At 46.6% G+C, this 21,434-nt stretch overlaps 1 protein-coding gene across 3 annotated transcripts in view; it reads left to right on the top strand.

The window, feature by feature from the left end:
- Window positions 1-21,434, top strand: part of THOC2 (THO complex subunit 2) — a 479,267-nt gene that overhangs the window by 27,956 nt on the left and 429,877 nt on the right. For all 3 annotated transcript variants that reach the window (XR_010183065.1, XM_063937241.1, XM_063937242.1), the window contains exons 3-4: window positions 4,070-4,161; window positions 20,686-20,737. Coding sequence is in view for 2 of the 3 variants with exons in the window: in XM_063937241.1 (XP_063793311.1) it covers window positions 4,070-4,161; window positions 20,686-20,737 (144 nt within the window). In the remaining variant the exon portion in view is untranslated. The remainder of the gene's footprint in view (window positions 1-4,069; window positions 4,162-20,685; window positions 20,738-21,434) is intronic.

The raw sequence follows: 21,434 nt of genomic DNA, 5'->3' as shown, positions 1-21,434 counted from the left end.
ACTTCTATTCCTAGGGATGATCCTGGACACAGTCCAGAAAAAGGTGTTTCTCCCGGAGGAGAAAGCCAGGGAGTTATCCGAACTAGTCAGAAATCTCCTAAAACCAGGCCAAGTCTCAGTGCATCAATGCACAAGGGTCCTGGGAAAGATGGTGGCTTCTTACGAAGCAATCCCATTCGGCAGATTCCACGCAAGAACCTTCCAGTGGGATCTGCTAGACAAATGGTCCGGGTCGCATCTTCAGATGCATCAGCGGATAATCTTGTCACCAAGGACAAGGGTGTCTCTCTCCTGTGGTGGTTGCAGAGTGCTCATCTTCTAGAGGGCCGCAGATTCGGCATTCAGGACTGGGTCCTGGTGACCACGGATGCCAGCCTGAGAGGCTGGGGAGCAGTCACACAGGGAAGAAATTTCCAGGGCTTGTGGTCAAGCCTGGAGACATTATTTCACATAAATATCCTGGAGCTAAGGGCCATCTACAATGCTCTAAGCCTAGCAAGACCTCTGCTTCAAGGTCAGCCGGTGCTGATCCAGTCAGACAACATCACGGCAGTCGCCCACGTAAACAGACAGGGCGGCACAAGAAGCAGGAGGGCAATGACAGAAGTTGCAAGGATTCTTCGCTGGGCGGAAAATCATGTGATAGCACTGTCAGCAGTGTTCATTCCGGGAGTGGACAACTGGGAAGCAGACTTCCTCAGCAGACACGACCTCCACCCGGGGGAGTGGGGACTTCACCCAGAAGTCTTCCACATGATTGTGAACCGTTGGGAAAAACCAAAGGCGGACATGATGGCGTCCCGCCTCAACAAAAAACTAGACAGGTATTGCGCCAGGTCAAGGGACCCTCAGGCAATAGCTGTGGACGCTCTGGTAACACCGTGGGTGTACCAGTCAGTGTATGTGTTCCCTCCTCTGCCTCTCATACCCAAGGTACTGAGAATCATAAGAAGGAGAGGAGTAAGGACTATACTCGTGGCTCCGGATTGGCCAAGAAGGACTTGGTACCTGGAACTTCAAGAGATGCTCACAGAGGACCCGTGGCCTCTACCTCTAAGAAAGGACCTGCTCCAGCAGGGACCCTGTCTGTTCCAAGATTTACCGCGGCTGCGTTTGACGGCATGGCGGTTGAACGCCGGATCCTGAAGGAAAAAGGCATTCCGGATGAAGTCATCCCTACCCTGATCAAAGCCAGGAAGGATGTAACCGTACAGCATTATCACCGTATTTGGCGTAAATATGTTGCGTGGTGCGAGGCCAGGAAGGCCCCTACAGAGGAATTTCAACTGGGTCGTTTCCTGCATTTCCTGCAAACAGGACTGTCTATGGGCCTAAAATTAGGGTCCATTAAGGTTCAAATTTCGGCCCTGTCGATTTTCTTCCAGAAAGAACTGGCTTCAGTTCCTGAAGTTAAGACGTTTGTCAAGGGGGTACTGCATATACAGCCTCCTTTTGTGCCTCCAGTGGCACCTTGGGATCTCAATGTAGTTTTGGGGTTCCTAAAATCACATTGGTTTGAACCACTCTCCACTGTGGACTTAAAATATCTCACTTGGAAAGTGGTAATGCTGTTAGCCCTGGCTTCAGCCAGGCGTGTCTCAGAATTGGCGGCTTTATCCTATAAAAGCCCTTACCTAATTTTTCATACGGACAGGGCAGAATTGAGGACTCGTCCTCAATTTCTCCCTAAGGTGGTTTCAGCATTTCACTTGAACCAGCCTATTGTGGTACCTGCGGCTACTAGGGACTTGGAGGACTCCAAGTTGCTGGACGTAGTCAGGGCCCTGAAAATATATGTTTCCAGGACGGCTGGAGTCAGGAAATCTGACTCGCTGTTTTATCCTGTATGCACCCAACAAGCTGGGTGCTCCTGCTTCTAAGCAGACTATTGCTCGTTGGATTTGTAGTACAATTCAGCTTGCACATTCTGTGGCAGGCCTGCCACAGCCAAAATCTGTAAAAGCCCATTCCACAAGGAAGGTGGGCTCATCTTGGGCGGCTGCCCGAGGGGTCTCGGCTTTACAACTTTGCCGAGCAGCTACTTGGTCAGGGGCAAACACGTTTGCTAAATTCTACAAATTTGATACCCTGGCTGAGGAGGACCTTGAGTTCTCTCATTCGGTGCTGCAGAGTCATCCGCACTCTCCCGCCCGTTTGGGAGCTTTGGTATAATCCCCATGGTCCTTACGGAGTTCCCAGCATCCACTAGGACGTCAGAGAAAATAAGAATTTACTTACCGATAATTCTATTTCTCGTAGTCCGTAGTGGATGCTGGGCGCCCATCCCAAGTGCGGATTGTCTGCAATACTTGTACATAGTTATTGTTACAAAAATCGGGTTATTATTGTTGTGAGCCATCTTTTCAGAGGCTCCTCTGTTGTCATGCTGTTAACTGGGTTCAGATCACAGGTTGTACGGTGTGATTGGTGTGGCTGGTATGAGTCTTACCCGGGATTCAAAATCCTTCCTTATTGTGTACGCTCGTCCGGGCCCAGTGTCCTAACTGAGGCTTGGAGGAGGGTCATAGGGGGAGGAGCCAGTGCACACCAGGTAGTCCTAAAGCTTTTACTTTTGTGCCCAGTCTCCTGCGGAGCCGCTATTCCCCATGGTCCTTACGGAGTTGCCAGCATCCACTACGGACTACGAGAAATAGAATTATCGGTAAGTAAATTCTTATTTGTTCACATTGGGTGTTTGCACAAAACTGGCTGATCTAAATTAAAATACAAAATGTTTCTGCATTATATTTAAGTGGTTCCTTATTACAGAATTACTTTTGGTGTTAATCCTATAAGAAGTAAATGTGGCAGCGTAATATTGGCTCATTTAAAATTCTGTAACCAAAAGCAAAAAGTAAGCCAAAAACCCAACCCTAGCTAGCTGTTCTGTGGGGAGGTACTGTAAGGCCAGAAATTAAATTGCTATGGCTTGTCACAGACTTGGGGCGGGATGTACTGAAGTCTGAGTTCAGTGGCCATGGGGGATGCTGGCCTAATTGGAATGGTATTGTTAAGGGGGCAAACATTTACAAGGCATGGTTTAGCCTTGCAAATGATTGCCCCCTTAAAATAAACATTAGAGTTCGGCCTGCATCCCGCACGGCATGTAGATATATGTACATGTAGATATATATTTGTATGTATGTATATACACACTTCCTCTTCTTTATGGCACTCACTGTCTTTATGCAGATGCCGGGGGGCCCTCCATCAGTAATGTATACCAGGCTGGGTTCTCTGGGGAATACCTTTGCAAGTATGACCCCTGTAGCAGAGCAAGATCCAGGTGGCGCACTCTGGGCTTTTTCAAAAACCAGTTGTATTAGGAGCTGTAGTTATAAAGCGATGAACAGCATATTCAGTCTCGCCAACGTTTCAATGTCATCTAGACGTTTTTATCAAGGTGTAGTGCTGTGAAAAAATACCAACATAGTCAAGTGAAGTGCTTACTGTGCCTTAAATGGGATCCAAGTGTGCGTCTCTCCATGCCGTCCGTCAGGCTTCCCGCCGGGAGCTGAAGTTAGGGTTGAAAGTACTTCTGGTCACGTGCTCCATGACGCGGCTGACTAGCTTACTGTTGATTGCCAGAAAACCACGATCCCCGGTCCACAACGCAGGAATACCTGAAGAAAAGGGGGCAGAGACGTGCATTATAAACACTTGTATATAATGCACTATATAGGTTATTCACGTACTCCAAGTGCCCAGCCCTCTAGAACACTATTCATGTTTCTTTTGGGTAATCTCTTGTGTATGTGTATATATAGATTTATAGGGTGAGATTCAAATGATATATCACGCCCAATTTTCTTTCTAAAATGATCTCCGTAATCGCGCATACTGCGCCCATAGTAATCAGGTTTAGCTGTGTAAAGGGTTGGGTGCCTCGCTACTTCGGGGGTAGCGAGTTGAAATAATGATACAACGTCCCTGAGGGCAGAAACAGAACAGGAGTGGAAAGGGGTGTAAGAATTGAATCCCGCCCATAATATCTATATAATGCTTTGTCGTTTTCATGATGGTGAATTTTTTTTTATATATATTAATAAATATTTATTTTTTTACATAGAAATCGAGCAAATTCTTTATGAGCTGGCTTGTCAAGTAATTAAAGGAAATCTGAAGCAGGATCAAGCTGCTGGAGTCCTTGCAGATATTATAGTAAGTTTACTCTTTTTACCTTGTCTCTTTACATGTGCTTGTGGTGTAGACCTATTGATGAACCATTTTGTAAAACATAGTTTTTCTCTGTTAGTAGGACTGTATGTTTCCCCTCTCAGTTGATTACTGGGACATTTCTGGGAGCCCATAAAATGTCATAATTTGTAATTTAAAAGTAAAATTAATATTGTGGTTTTATATGCAGTGCTTCTGTAGCCTTTATAGCTTAATGCTTACGTTTGTGAGAGGTCTTCATTTGTCAATGTCCTTTGGCCTCTTACATTATCCCTCTCTAAACCCTCCCCATGCCCTCTCTGCCTGCCCATGTATTTACTTCACTGACCTGCCAGCAAATTATATATAGAATGTACTTCAGCTACATATGAAAAACACCCAATTTGTGCTGAGATGTAATGTTGTAGCCTTAATGCACTAAATCGCTCTGTGCAAACTCAAAATGTACACATATGCAGTTATGTATATTGTTATAATTATAGAGAATAGGGATGGCAGCGGAAGGTTGTATTGTAATGTAGGCTGTATGGGCAGTTGAGAACATGCAGTCCGGAACACGGACGTATTTTTGCCAGAGAGAGCCATTTTAAACTCTGGTAGGTGACAGGAGTCGCCCTCAGATAATGGTGACAATGCAAGTTGATTGTTGAAGTTAGTAGATGATACATATAAAAAATGTGATTTTCTTTCATGAGTTTGAGTTCTTTTTGGTCTATGCTGTATTGGAGAAGTTTTATTAGTGCTTAATAGTGAATCAGTATTTTGCAAGCAGAAGAAATTGTTAAAAATGTGCAGGTGTTTTTTGTTTTTTTTTTTTAACCTAAATTACGCCCAATTTACCACGCTTTGGGGTATATGCAATTGCGGTCGAATTCCCGAAAATTTCGAAAAACGGGACATTTTCGCAAAAAAAAAATATTCGACAATGCAATACAGTACTTTTCGCCAAAAAAACGGCCATTCAAAATTCGACTTTTTGAAATTCGACATTTGTCAAATTCGACATTTCTGCAATGGTACAAATGCGGCATTTCAACAAAAGTATATTCAATTGAAGATTGTAAATTCGACAACAGTGCTTTTAGACAGTAAATTCGTCATTTTCAACCCGCCACACTTTGCTGGCGGAATCTAATAATAAAAATTTGTGTTTTTTTTTTTTTTTTGGTAATCGCATATCTATTTATATTAGAAGGGATTAGGTACTTGGTTTGTCTATTTAGGAGGCACAAGTATTATTTATATATTTAAAAAATAAAAAAATAAAAAAATATATATGTTTTTTTATTTGGGTATTTTTTTTTTGCAGTAGAACTACAGGTACCAGCGGGCCCGTTTCCCCCCCGCATGCTGGTACTTGTAGTTCTCCAAGTACCGGCTTGCGGGGGAGGCTTGCTGGGACTTGTAGTTCTGCAAAAAACAATATTCTTCCATTTTCAACAAGGCTATCAGCCCCCCATCCGCAGCCCTTGGATGGGGGGGGACAGCCTCGGGCTTCACCCCTGGCCCTTGGGTGGCTGGGGGGGGACCCCTTGATTGAAGGGGTCCCCACTCCTCCAGGGTACCCCGGCCAGGGGTGACTAGTTGGGTATTTAATGCCACGGCCGCAGGGCGCTGTATAAAAGTGACCCCCGGCTGTGGCATTATCTGTCCAGCTAGTGGAGCCCGGTGCTGGTCCGAAAATACGGGGGTCCCCTACTCTTTTTTTTTCTCTAACGTCCTAGTGGATGCTGAGGGACTCCGAAAGGACCATGGGGAATAGCGGCTCCGCAGGAGACTGGGCACAAAGTATAAGCTTTAGGACTAGCTGGTGTGCACGGGCTCCTCCCCCTATGACTCTCCTCCAAGCCTCAGTTAGATTTTGTGCCCGAACGAGAAGGGTGCAATCTAGGTGGCTCTCCTGAGCTGCTTAGAGTAAAAGTTTAAATAGGTTTTTTATTTTCAGTGAGACCTGCTGGCAACAGGCTCACTGCATCGAGGGACTTAGGGGAGAGAAACGAACTCACCTGCGTGCAGAGTGGATTGGGTTTCTTAGGCTACTGGACATTAGCTCCAGAGGGACGATCACAGGCCCAGCCATGGATGGGTCCCGGAGCCGCACCGCCGGCCCCCTTACAGATGCTGAAGCAAGAAGAGGTCCATAAATCGGCGGCAGAAGACTTTCCTGTCTTCATAAGGTAGCGCACAGCACTGCAGCTGTGCGCCATTGCTCTCAGCACACTTCACACTCCGGTCACTGAGGGTGCAGGACGCTGGGGGGGGGCGTCCTGGGAAGCAATTAATTTACCTTAGTTGGCGAAAAATACATCACATATAGCTCCTGGGCTATATGGATGTATTTAACCCCTGCCAGTTTTCCAGTAAAAAGCGGGAGAAGAGCCCGCCGTGAAGGGGCGGGGCCTATCTCCTCAGCACACAGCGCCATTTTTCCCGCACAGCTCCGCTGGTAGAAAGGCTCCCAGAATCTCCCCTGCATCCTGCAACTACAGAAACAGGGTAAAAAAGAGAGGGGTTCACTTATTTGGCAAAATAACAGATATAAGCAGCTATAAGGGATAGACACTTATTGTAAGGTTGTCCCTATACATATATAGCGCTCTGGTGTGTGCTGGCAAACTCTCCCTCTGTCTCCCCAAAGGGCTAAGTGGGTCCTGTCCTCTATCAGAGCATTCCCTGTGTGTGTGCGCTGGGTGTCGGTACGTGTGTGTCGACATGTATGAGGAGGAAAATGATGTGGAGGCGGAGCAGAGTGTCTGTAATAGTGATGTCACCCCCTAGGGGGTCGACACCTGAGTGGATGTACTGTTGAAAATTACGTGACAGTGTCAGCTCTATATAAAAAAACAGTGGTTGACATGAGACAGCCGGCTACTCAGCTTGTGCCTGTCCAGACGTCTCATAGGCCGTCAGGCAGATGGCAGATACAGACGCCGACACGGATACTGACTCCTGTGTCGACGGTGAAGAGACAACCGTGATTTCCAGTAGGGCCACACGTTACATGATTGAGACAATGGAAAATGTTTTATACATTTCTGATAATACGAGTACCACCAAAAAAGGGGTATTATGTTCGGTGAGGGAAAAACTACCTGTAGTTTTCCTGAATCTGAGAAATAAAATGTGTGATGATGCGTGGGTTTCCCCCCGATAACAATTAATAATTTCTTAAAGTATTGGCTGCATACCCTTTCCCGCCAGAGGTTAGGATGCATTGGGAAACACCCCCTAGGGGGGATAAGGCGCTCACACGCTTGTAAGAACAAGGGCTCTACCCTCTCATGAGATGGCCGCCCTTAAGGATCCTGCTGATAGAAAGCAGGAGGGTATCCAAAAAAAGGTATTTACACACATACTGGTGTTATACTGCGACCAGCTATCGCCTCAGCCTGGAGGTGCAGTGCTGGGTTGGCATGGTCGGATTCCCTGACTGGAAATATTGATATCCTAGATAAGGATAGTATATTATTGCCTATAGAGCATTTAAAAGATGCATTTCTATATATGCATGATGCACAGCGGAATAATTGCCGACTGGCATCAAGTATAAGTGCGTTGTCCAATTCTACCAGTAAAATGGTCAGGTGATGCGGATTCCAAACGTCATTTGGAAGTATTGCCTCTGAAAGGGGACATTTGGGGTCGGTCTTTTAGACCTGGTGGCCACGGCAACAGCTGGGAAATCCACGTTTGTACCCCAGGTCGCCTCTCAAAATAAGACGCCGTATTATCAGGCGCAGTCCTTTGTTGGCAAGCGGAAAAAAGGTTCCTCTTTTCTGCTCGTGACAGAGGGAGAGGAAAAAGGCTGCAGAGATCAGCCAGTTCCCAGGAACAGAAACCCTTTCCAGCCTCTGCCAAGCCCTCAGTATGACGCTAGGGCTTTACAAGCTCAGGCACGGTGGGGGCCCGTTCTCAATGAATTTCAGTGCGCAGTGGGCTCACTCGCAAGTAGACCCCTGGATCCTTCAGGTAATATCTCAGGGGTACATATTGGAATTCGAGACGTCTCCCCCTCGCCGTTTCCAAAAGTCGACTTTACCGACGTCTCCCTCTGACAGGGAGGCAGTTTTGGAAGCCATTCACAAGCTGTATTCCCAGCAGGTGATAATCAAGGTACCCCTCCTGCAACAGGGAACGGGGTATTATTCCACACTATTGTGGTACCGAAGCCAGACGGCTCGGTGAGACCGATTCTAAAATCTTTGAACACTTACATACAGAGGTTCAAATTCAAGATTGAGTCACTCAGAGCAGTGATTGCGAACCTGGAAGAAGGGGACTACATGATGTCTCGGGACATCAAGGATGCTTACCTTCATGTCAAAATTTACCCTTCTCACCAAGGGTACCTCAGGTTTATGGTACAGAACTGTCACTATCAGTTCAGACGCTGCCGTAGGGATGGTCCACGGCACCCCGGGTCTTTACCAAGGTAATTGCCGAAATGATGATATTCCTTCGAAGGAAGGGAATTTTAGTTATCCCTTACTTGGACGATTCCCTGATAAGGGTAAGATCCAGGGAACAGTTGGAGGTCGGTGTAGCACTATCTCAGATAGTGTTGCGGCAGCACGATTGGATTCTCAATATTCCAAAATCGCAGCTGGTTCCGTCGACGTGTCTTCTGTTCCTAGGGATGATCCTGGACACAGTCCAGAAAAAGGTGTTTCTCCCGGAGGAGAAAGCCAGGGAGTTATCCGAGCTAGTCAGGAACCTCCTCAAACCGAGCCAAGTCTCAGTGCATCAATGTACAAGGTTTCCGGGTAAAATGGGGGCTTCCTACGAAGCAATCCCATTCGGCAGATTCCACGCAAGATCTTTCCAGTGGGACCTGCTGGACAAATGGTCCGGGTCGCATCTTCAGATGCATCAGCGGATAACCCTGTCACCAAGGACAAGGGTGTCCCTCCTGTGGTGGTTGCAGAGTGCTCATCTTCTAGAGGGCCGCAGATTCGGCATTCAAGACTGGGTCCTGGTAACCACGGATGCCAGCCTGCGAGGCTGGGGAGCAGTCACACAGGGAAGGAATATCCAGGACTTATGGTCAAGCCTGGAGACATCACTTCACATAAATATCCTGAAGCTAAGGGACATTTACAATGCTCTAAGCTTAGCAAGACCTTTGCTTCAAGGACAGCCGGTGTTGATCCAGTCGGACAACATCACGGCAGTCACCCACGTAAACAGACAGGGTGGCACAAGAAGCAGGAGGGCAATGGCAGAAGCTGCAAGGATTCTTCGCTGGGCGGAAAATCATGGGATAGCACTGTCAGCAGTATTCATTCCGGGAGTGGACAACTGGGAAGCAGACTTCCTCAGCACGACCTCCACCTGGGGAGAGTGGGGACTTCACCCAGAAGTCTTCCACAGGATTATAAACCGTTGGAAAAAACTCGACAGGTATTGCGCCAGGTCCAGGGACCCTCAGGCAATAGCTGTAGACGCTCTGGTAACACCGTGGGTGTACCAGTCAGGGTATGTGTTCCCTCCTCTGCCTCTCATACCCATGGTACTGAGATTGATAAGATGGTGAGGAGTAAGCACTATATTCGTGGCTCCGGATTGGCCAAGAAGGACTTGGTAACCGGAACTTCAAGAGATGCTCACGGAGGATCCGTGGCCTCTACCTCTAAGAAGGGACCTGCTCCAGCAAGGACCCTGTCTATTCCAAGACTTACCGCGGCTGCGTTTGACGGCATGGCGGTTGAACGCCGGATCCTGAAGGAAAAAGGGCATTCCGGATGAAGTCATCCCTATCCTGATCAAAGCCAGGAAGGATGTAACCGCAAAAACATTATCACCGCAATTGGCAAAAATATGTTGCGTGGTGCGAGGCCAGTAAGGCTCGACGGTGGAAATTCGACTGGGTCGATTCCTACATTTCCTGCAAACAGGAGTGTCTATGGGCCTGAAATTGGGGTCTATTAAGGTTCAAATTTCGGCCCTGTCAATTTTCTTCCAAAAAGAACTAGCTTCAGTCCCTGAAGTTCAGACGTTTGTAAAAGGGGTACTGCATATACAGCCTCCTTTTGTGCCTCCAGTGGCACTTGGGATCTCAATGTATTTTTTTTTTTGGATTCCAAAAGTCACATTGGTTTGAACCACTTAAATCTGTGGAGTTAAAATATCTCGCGTGGAAAGTGGTCATGCTGTTGGCCCTGGCCTGGGCCAGGCGCGTGTCAGAATTGGCGGCTTTATCCTGTAAAAGCCCTTATCTGATTTTCCATTCGGACAGGGCGGAATTGAGGACTCGTCCTCAATTTCTCCCTAAGGTGTTTTCAGCATTTCACTTAAACCAACCTATTGTGGTGCCTGCGGCTACTAGGGACTTGGAGGATTCCAAGTTGCTGGACGTAGTCAGGGCCCTGAAAATATATGTTTCCAGGACGGCTGGAGTCAGAAAATCTGACTCGCTGTTTATCCTGTATGCACCCAACAAGCTGGGTGCTCCTGCTTCTAAGCAGACGATTGCTCGTTGGATTTGTAGTACAATTCAGCTTGCACATTCTGTGGCAGGCCTGCCACAGCCAAAATCTGTAAAAGCCCATTCCACACGGAAAGTGGGCTCATCTTGGGCGGCTGCCCGAGGGGTCTCGGCTTTACAACTTTGCCGAGCAGCTACTTGGTCAGGGGCAAACACGTTTGCTAAATTCTACAAATTTGATACCCTGGCTGAGGAGGACCTGGAGTTCTCTCATTCGGTGCTGCAGAGTCATCCGCTCTCTCCCGCCCATTTGGGAGCTTTGGTATAATCCCCATGGTCCTTTCGGAGTCCCCAGCATCCACTAGGACGTTAGAGAAAATAAGAATTTACTTACCGATAATTCTATTTCTCATAGTCCGTAGTGGATGCTGGGCGCCCATCCCAAGTGCGGATTGTCTGCATTACTTGTACATAGTTATTGTTACAAAAATCGGGTTATTGTTGTTGTGAGCCATCTTTTCAGAGGCTCCTTCTGTTATCATGCTGTTAACTGGGTTCAGATCACAAGTTGTACAGTGTGATTGGTGTGGCTGGTATGAGTCTTACCCGGGATTCAAAATCCTTCCTTATTGTGTACGCTCGTCCGGGCACAGTATCCTAACTGAGGCTTGGAGGAGGGTCATAGGGGGAGGAGCCAGTGCACACCAGCTAGTCCTAAAGCTTTTACTTTGTGCCCAGTCTCCTGCGGAGCCGCTATTCCCCATGGTCCTTTCGGAGTCCCCAGCCTCCACTACGGACTATGAGAAATAGAATTATCGGTAAGTAAATTCTTATTTTTTTTTTTTTTTGTCCCCCGTATTTTTTGGACCAGGCGCAGAGCCCGGTGCTGGTTGTTAAAATACGGGGGATCCCCTGTCATTTTCCCCCCCGTATTTTGGCAACCAGGACCAGCTCAAAGAGCCCAAGGCTGGTTATGCTTAGGAGGGGGGACCCCATGCAATTTTTTTCCGTTTTTTTCCCCGTTTTTTAAACATTTTTTAAAATCTAATCAAAATCCGTCAAATCGGCCGTTTTTCGACAGCGGGACTGTCGAATTAGTTTTTTATCGAATATGTCGAATTCCAGCACCCACCTGCCGGAATTCGACGGTCGAATTGTGTCGAATTTAAAAACGGGCGAAAAAGTGCCGCAATTCGCCCGGAATTGCATATACCCCTTTGTCTTCAGCCTAATTGTGTAATGAAACTACAATCATCTTTTTTTTTTGTATTCCATCATGGTAATGGTAGATTGTAAACATTTTAAAGTCTGCAGAAAATTTGGCAGGGTACACACTAGTACAGGCATGTCAAACTCAAAATCCCAACTGGGCCGAATAATCAATGCCCTTGTATGGGCCGCAATAAAAAGAAAGTCTTATATGCAATTTTCAAAGTATAATCAGAGATATCAAGTATCGTGAAGTAAACATTTACTTGAATACAGTGGTGCAAGTAGGAAAAATGTCTTAGTGGTACTGTGTGTGCGCTCCAAAAAAATGGGTGTGTGATACACATATTGGGGCCAGATACAAATATGCCCTCAGTAGTGCAGTGCTAGATACACATATTCCACCAATAATGCCAGATACACACATTCCACCAGTAGTGCAGTGCCAGATACACATATGCCCCCAATAGTGCCAGATAACACACATGCCCCCACAGTGAAATTTGCACATGTGCCCCCAGCAGTGAGCTCATCGCACTTTTCAAGGCTCTGCTCGCATTGCCTCCACTGTGGCAGGCGAGTGAAATCAGGCGCTGGCTCTTGAGCCAATCAAGAGCTGCTGCTGCCGGTTCGCAGGCTCTGATTGGCTCACAAACCGGCGCCTGATTTGACACGTCTGCACTAGAAAGAGGTGAACAATGTATTGCTAGTCGATCGGCAGGTGTATACACCCGATATGGCTGTGACATATCTAATCAGCCCTGCAGCACAGCCGATGCAGTTATATCTGAAAGATATATTGGTGCATCTGCATGTGTGTACGGGCTACCCACTGACCGCCAATACACTAGCTGCAGGGACTGCCGACACTGACATCACAACTGGGAGTGTTAATTTAAAAGCCTATAGAACAATACAATAGGTCGTTGTTCTCTGTCCCAGTGCTGGGTATGTTAATAATGATTGCGAGATGTCAATGGTGTCAAAAATAAAATAAAAATATATCTAATTATAAAAAGAGGCTATTGGTGTTACAGACACTCTCCAATGTCGTACGTGACTGTCTGGTGCTTACTGTGATGGTGTAAAGGTGATGGTTTCCAAATGCAAAAAGTCTTTGTCTTTGGTGGGGTGTGTGGAATCTGTTATATTGAGCTCAATAGACGGAATTCAATGATTTCATGAAGACCTCTTTTGTTTAATGATTGTTCAATTGGAGCGAATCACACAATTCAATCATTTGTGTGTCAGATATTCACTGGTCTTTAATGGGCGCACCAGCCTTTATATACCCTTTTCTCTAACGTCCTAGTGGATGCTGGGAACTCCGTAAGGACCATGGGGAATAGCGGGCTCCGAAGGAGGCTGGGCACTCTAGAAAGATCTTAGACTACCTGGTGTGCACTGGCTCCTCCCACTATGACCCTCCTCCAAGCCTCAGTTAGATTTCGTGCCCGGCCGAGGTTGGATGCACACTAGGGGCTCTCCTGAGCTCTTAGAAAGTTATAGTCTTGGAATTTGTTATTTTCAGTGAGACCTGCTGGCAACAGGCTCACTGCAGCGAGGGACTAAGGGGAGAAGAAGCGAACTCGCCTGCTTGCAGCCGGATTGGGCTTCTTAGGCTACTGGACACCATTAGCTCCAGAGGGATCGACCGCAGGCCCAGCCTTGATGTTCGGTCCCGGAGCTGCGCCGCCGTCCCCCTTACAGAGCCAGAAGCAAGAAGATGGTCCGGAAAATCGGCGGCATGAAGACTCTGTCTTCACCAAGGTAGCGCACAGCACTGCAGCTGTGCGCCATTGCTCCTCTCACACACTTCACACTCCGGTCACTGAGGGTGCAGGGCGCTGGGGGGGGCGCCCTGAGGCAGCAATAAAAACACCTTGGCTGGCTAAAATACCTCAATATATGGCCCCAGGGGCTATATATGAGGTAAATACCCCTGCCAGAATTCCATAAAAAACGGGAGAATAGGCCGCGAAAAAGGGGCGGAGCCTATCTCCTCAGCACACTGGCGCCATTTTTCCCTCACAGCTCGGCTGGAGGGAAGCTCCCTGGCTCTTCCCTGCAATTCTACAGTACAGTAAGAGGGAAAAGAGGGGGGGCATTAAAATTGGCACTGTATACAGTATATTATATAAAAGCTATTAGGGACATAACTCAGTTAGTCCCTGTATATATATATATATATATAGCGCTCTGGTGTGTGCTGGCATACTCTTACTCTGTCCCCCCAAAGGGCTTTTGTGGGTCCTGTCCTCGTTTAGAGCATTCCCTGTGTGTCTGCGGTGTGTCGGTACGGCTGTGTCGACATGTTGAATGAGGAGGCTTATATGGTGACAGAACAGAGGCCGATATATGTGATGTCGCCCCCTGTGGGGCCGACACCAGAGTGGATGGATAGGTGAAAGGTATTAACCGACAGTGTCAACTCCTTACATAAAAGGGTGGATGACGTAACAGCTGTGGGACAGCCGGCTTCGCAGCCCGCGCTTGCCCAGGCGTCTCAAAGGCCATCAGGGGCTCAAAAACGCCCGCTCTCTCAGATGGCAGACACAGATGTCGACACGGAGTCTGACTCCAGTGTCGACAAGGTGGAGACATATACACAATCCACTAGGAACATCCGTGACGTGATCCCGGCAATAAAAAATGTGTTATACATTTCTGACTTTAACCCAAGCACCTCTAAAAATGGGTTTTAGGTTTGGGGAGAAAAAACAGGCAGTGTTTTGTTCCCCCATCAGATGAATAAATGAAGTGTGTGAAAGCGTGGGTTCCCCCGTTAAGAAACTGGTAATTTATAAAAAGTTACTGATGGCGTACCCTTTCCCGCCAGGTGGATAAGTTACGCTGGGAGATATCCCCTAGGGTGGATAAGGCGCTCACACGTTTGTCAAAAAAGGTGGCACTGCCGTCTTATGATACGGCCACTTTAATAGGTACCTGTTGATAAAAAACAGGAGGCTATCCTGAAGTCTGTATTTACACACTCAGGTACTAGACTGAGACCTGCAGATAGTGCTGCTGCAGCGTGGTCGGTGACCCTGTCAAACAGGGATACTAGTTGGAAAACATAAAAACATATTAAAGACGTCGTCTTATATATGGGGGATGCACAGAGGGATATTTTGCCGGCTGGCATCCAAAATAAATGTAATGTCCATTCTGTCAGGAGGGTATTAGAGACCTGTCACTGGACAGGTGATGCTGACTTAAAAAGCGCATAGAGAGCCTTATAAGGGTGAGGAATTATTTGGGGATGGTCTCTGGGACCTCGTATCCACAGCAACTGCTGGGAAGAAATAATTTTACCTCAGGTTTCCTCACAGACAAAGGTACAGTCCTTTCGGCTTCAGAAAAGCAAGCGGGTCAAATGGCGCTTCCTTTCTGTACAGAGACAAGGGTAGAGGGAAAAAAGCTGCACCAGTCAGCCTGTTCCCAGAATCAAGATTCTTCCCCCGCCTCCTGTGAGGCCACACCATGACGCGGGTGCTCCACAGGTGTAGCCAGGTACGGTGGGGGGCCGTCTCAAAAATTTCAGCAATTAGTGGGCTCGCTCACAGGTGGATCCCTGTTTCTTTCAAGTAGTATTTCAGGGGTACAAGCTGGAATTCGAGATGTCTCCCCCCAGCCGTTTCCTAAAATATGCCTTGCTGACAACTCCCTCAGGCAGGGAGGCTGTGCTAGAGGCAATTAATAAGCGGTATTCCCAGCAGGTAATACTCAAGGTGCCCCTACTTCAACAAGGACGGGGTTACTATTCCACACGGGTTGGGGTACCGAAACCGCATGGTTCGGTGTGACCCATTTTATATTTAAAATCCTTGAACACAAAAATTCAAGTTCAAGATGGAATCGCTCAGGGCGGTTATTCCAAGCCTGGACGAGGGGGATTACATGGTATCCTGGGACATCAAGGATGCTTACCTGCATGTCCCCATTTACCATCCTCGCCAGGAGTACCTCAGATTTGTGGTACAGGATTACCATTACCAAGTCCAGACACTGCCGTTTGGACTGTACATGGCACCGAGGGTGTTTTATCAAGGTAATGGCCGAAATGTTGATACTCCTTCAAAAAAAGGGAGTTGTAATTATCCCGTACTTGGACAATCTCGTTATAAGGGCGAGGTCCAAGGAGCAGTTGGTAGTCGGGGTAGCACTATTTTGGAAAGTGCTACAACAGCATGGTTGGATTCTAAACAGTCCAAAGTCACAGCTGGTTCCTATGACACGTCTACTGTTCCTGGGGATGGTTCTGGACATAAACCAGAAATAGTGTTTCTCCCGGAGGAGAAAGCCAAGGAGTTGTCATCTCTAGTCAGAGACCTCCTGAAGCCAAAATAGGTAGCGGTGCATCATTGCACGCGAGTCCTGGGAAAAATGGTAGCTTCCTACGAAGCAATCCCATTAGGCAGGTTCCATACAAGAACTTTTCAGAGGGACCTGTTGGACAAGTGGTCCGGATCGCATCTTCTGATGCATAGGCTGATAACCCTGTCTCCACGGACCAGGGTATCTCTACTGTGGTGGCTGCAGAGTGCCCATCTTCAAGAGGGCCGCAGGTTCGGCATACAGGACTAGGTCCTAGTGACCATGGATTCCAGCCTTTGAGGCTGGGAGGCAGTCACACAGGGAAGAAATTTCCAGGGACTTTGGTCAAGTCAGGTTATTTCCCTACACATAAATATTCTGGACCTGAGGGCCATTTACAATGCCCTGAGGCCGGCAAGGCCTCTGCTTCAAAACCAGCCGGTACTGATCCAATCAGACAACATCACGGCAGTCGCCCATGTAAACCAACAGGGCGGCACAAGAAGCAGGATGGCGATGGCAGAAGCCACAAGGATTCTCCGATAGGCGGAAAATCATGTGTTAGCACTGTCAGCAGTGTTCATTCCCGGAGTGGACAACTGGGAAGCAGATCTCAACAGACACGACCTCCACCCGGGAGAATGGGGACTTCCTCCAGAAGTCTTCCAATAGGGTTGTACACCATTGGGAAAGGCCACAGGTGGACATGATGGCGTCCCGCCTCAACAAAAAGCTATAAAAGATATTGCACCGGGTCAAGGGACCCTCAGGCGATAGCTATGGAGGCTCTGGTAACACCGTGGGTGTACCAGTCGGTTTATGTGTTCTCCCCTCTGCCTCTCATACCAAAGGTACTGAGAATAATAAGAAGGCGAGGAGTAAGAACGATACTCGTGGATGGCCAAGAAGAGCTTGGTACCCAGAACTTCAAGAATTTATATCAGAGGACCCATGGCCTCTGCCACTCAGACAGGACCTGCGGCAGCAGGGGCCCTGTCTGTTCCAAGACTTACCGCGGCTGCGTTTGTCGGCATGGCGGTTGAACGCCGGATCCTGAAGGAAAAGGGCATTCCGGAGGAAGTCATTCCTACGCTTACTAAAGCCAGGAAAGAGGTTACAGCAACTCATTATCACCGCATATGGCGAAAATATGTTGCATGGTGTGAGGCCGAAAGGGCCCCAACAGAGGAATTTCAACTAGGTCGATTTCTGCATTTCCTGCAAGCAGGAGTTACTATGGGCCTTAAATTGGGTTCCATTAAGGTACAGATCTTGGCTCTGTCGATTTTCTTTCAAAAAGAACTAGCTTCAGTACCTGAAGTTCAGACATTTATAAAAGGAGTGCTGCAGAGTCAGCCCCCGTTTGTGCCTCCTGTGGCACCTTGGGATCTCAACGTGGTGTTGAGTTTCTTAAAATCACATTGGTTTGAACCACTAAAAACCGTGGATCTGAAATATCTCACGTGGAAGGTGGTTATGTTATTGGCCTTGGCTTCTGCCAGGCGAGTATCAAAGTTGGCGGCTTTGTCTTGTAAAAGCCCTTATTTGATTTTCCATATGGATAGGGCAGAATTGAGGACTCGTCCCCAGTTTCTCCCAAAGGTGGTGTCAGCGTTTCACCTGAACCAGCCTATTGTGGTGCCTAGGCTACTAGGGACTTGGAGGACTCCAAGTTGCTAGACGTTGTCAGGGCACTGAAAATATATGTTTCCAGAACGGCTAGAGTCAGAAAATCTGACTCGCTGTTTATCCTATATGCACCTAACAAGCTGGGTGCTCCTGCTTCTAAGCAGACTATTGCTCGTTGGATTTGTAGTACAATTCAGCTTGCACATACTGTGGCAGGCCTGCCACAGCCAAAATCTGTCAATGCCCATTCCACAAGGAAGGTGGGCTCATCTTGGGCGGCTGCCCGAGAGGTCTCGGCTTTACAATTTTGCCGAGCAGCTACTTGGTCAGGGGCAAACACGTTTGCAAAAATTCTACAAATTTGATACCCTGGCTGAGGAGGACCTGGAGTTCTCTCATTCAGTGCTGCAGAGTCATCCGCACTCTCCCGCCCGTTTGGGAGCTTTGGTATAATCCCCATGGTCCTTACGGAGTTCCCAGCATCCACTAGGACGTTAGAGAAAATAAGAATTTACTCACCGGTAATTCTATTTCTCGTAGTCCGTAGTGGATGCTGGGCGCCCATCCCTAGTGCGGTTTATCTGCAATACTTGTACATAGTTATGGTTAACTAAATCGGGTTATTGTTGAGCCATCTGTTGAGAGGCTCTATTGTTTCATACTGTTAACTGTGTTTCATATCACGAGTTGTACGGTGTGATTGGTGTGGCTGGTATGAGTCTTACCCGGGATTCAAAATCCTTCCTTATTGTGTACGCTCGTCCGGGCACGGTACCTAACTGAGGCTTGGAGGAGGGTCATAGTGGGAGGAGCCAGTGCACACCAGGTAGTCTAAGATCTTTCTAGAGTGCCCAGCCTCCTTCGGAGCCGGCTATTCCCCATGGTCCTTACGGAGTTCCCAGCATCCACTACGGACTACGAGAAGTAGGAGTTTTGCCAGGTGCAGAAGCTGGACTCCAACAATTAGCTCTCACACATCTTAAGGTCCATACACACGGAACGACATAGCTGAGCGATTTTGACTATATAGTCAAAATCGCTCAGAAAGTTAGTGCATATCGCTCCGTGTGTACACAGGCAGTGATAGTGATACGCATCCCCGCTAGGTCGCTATCGCTGAGAAAAAAAGACTGTGCAGGCAAGTCAATTTTGACTAGGTCGCTGCATAAGTTAGTTAAAATCGCTCGTGTTTTCTCCCTTAGACGTATCTATAAGAAACGGGATTTTCTATACAATGATTATTTTGTATCCAATTACTTGTATGACTCACAAAATTATATTCTACGCACCTGCTTGATAAAAAAAATAAGAATTTACTCACCGGTAATTCTATTTCTGTATTCTCATTATTTCTGTGTTTTGTGAAGGTCACACAGCTATATTTTATCTAAATGCATTCCAACACTATGAATGGTAACAATCTATTTGGTTATTGTCTGAACATTTCTTGTGTTGTGAATAACACATTTACATGTTACATAAAGTAACGTGTTTGCTTTTACAAGATGCAGTCTGTGTGCAACTCTAAGATCAGATCTGGGTTAGGGGGGATGAATGTCCAACAGGTTATATTCTTAATGGTGGCTCTGAGATGCCGTTCTGGAGTGCGTCATCCTGCTACTCCATATGCCTGGATACTGGAGTGGTGGATGGGTGGTGTGGCCGCAGATGGGGGTATTGTGCGCCAGTGGGGTTGGAAGAGTGCGGGTCCTGGACTGTTACCTGCTGCGTTGGTGGGGCACTCAGGGTCCACCTGGTTGGGACATAGCATAAGGCTCCTTCTGTCAGCGCAGCGATGTTTAGTCTGTAAGAAGGGGAGGTGCCGCCTTGGGTCTTGGAGAATGGTGTTACAGACCACCTATCTCCTCTCTTTTGTGCTGTTTATATATCTGTATTACTGTTCTTGACAATCTGCACATCATACTTCTTTGCAGGTTGAATATTAAGGAAATCGACCACACTGTACTAGAGAAGGTTGTTTGATACACTGTACCGTATATTGTCTTACACACTGTATACTTGTGAATTGGAAATATTTAAGTGTTTTACACCATTGACATCTCGGTCACAATCATTACTAACAGACCCAACATCGGGACAGAGTGCAACGATCTGTTGCATTGTACTATACTGAATTTGTGTCGCTGCAGACGTAGCCGTTGTTCGCTGCAGCACTCCCAAACAGCAACCCTTGGTGCGCAAACACCTGCCCACTATTCTAATTTAATAGCGGGTCCGGGTGTGTTGTAGTGGCACGACCTATTGTGCAGCCGATTGGTTAGTGTGTGTATGAGTTACCTACAGATATGTCCTATTACATCATTGCTGCACTCACGCTAAACAGCCCTTGAAGTCGTGCCATGCCGTAGCGGGACTTGGTAGTGTGACTGCAACTGTTTTTCTGTAAAACACTGTTACGTGGCATTTCGGATGCAGTTGCAATTACATACAAAATATAGGCATGCTGCATATAATTTTTTTCACCAAGATCTGCTTGTGCATCCTATTGCATTACTTTTTTGATTTAAGATTAATTTCCACTGGGGAAAAAATGTCAAAAAGACGCTCCGCACTACAGAGTCACACGGCAATGAGGTGTTATGTGTAACTCTACTTGTAGCACACGAAGCAAAGATGTAAGAGGACACATACGTAATCATTTGCTTGATTGGCGCGATGACTAGTCGCCCACTTAATCTTGCTAGTGTGTACCCAGCCTTAGTATGTCTGTTACTGTGAATGTGCTGGGTGCTCTTTTGCAAGCAATATGTGCTGTAACATGTTGAATACAAAGCACATGCTGAGAGGTTTTATAATACAAAGGCTTTTCCACTGAGAGATACTGCTGTAATGATTGACTTCTAAAATAATACTTGTGTAACGATTACACTAAAGAATTACAAATATTTTTTTTTCGTTTTAATTACTAGGACCTACGAGAAGACATGCCTTCAATATTAGCAGATGTATTTTGTATTTTAGGTAAGTTACTTATGTGTTGGTTTTGTAATGAAAGATACTTCCCACAAAAAAAGAAAAATAATCATTTGATTCCAGGATATAATTTATACACAAGCATAAATGGAAAGGAACATATGACTAATTCTGTGTAGGAAGTTGTACTGTATTATTCATCATCCAATTATATTGACATTAATTAAATCATTCACATTGAGTTCTGTCACTTCTGTTGTTTTCCATAATAAAACAAAGTATTCCTTATAGAATATCATCATCGCAGTAAAAACTAGTTTAAAAAGACAACTAAATGTAAATTAATTCTGAAAAATTCCATTACACCCTAATGTAATGGAATAGTGCTCTATATATAAGCAATTAAATAGTAGTTGCCCAAAGTGTAATAAAAGCCCAATGTTATCTGCTGTCTTGAGAATCTCCTTGGTCTCTATTGGTTTCAATTTAAAAGAGAAAAGCATAATCATAAGAAACTGCCACATATATCGCAGTATTTTGAAATCTATGGCTTTAATATGTGCAATGCTTGTACAACAGAAATCATATATTATCAGAATATGATATAATCATGAGCATTTAATAATATAACTGTGATTGCAAACTCGATCCTCAGGACCCCAAACAGTTCATGGTATCCTGGTTACCTGTTGATCTTTAAAATGTGACAGTGGTGATGCACCTGTGCACGGCTAGGGGGACTGGA

The sequence above is a fragment of the Pseudophryne corroboree genome, chromosome 8 (genome assembly GCF_028390025.1).
Source record: "Pseudophryne corroboree isolate aPseCor3 chromosome 8, aPseCor3.hap2, whole genome shotgun sequence".
Lineage (NCBI taxonomy): Eukaryota > Metazoa > Chordata > Amphibia > Anura > Myobatrachidae > Pseudophryne > Pseudophryne corroboree.
Note: the sequence above shows the minus strand (reverse complement) of the source record. Positions and strands in the feature narration are given on the sequence as shown.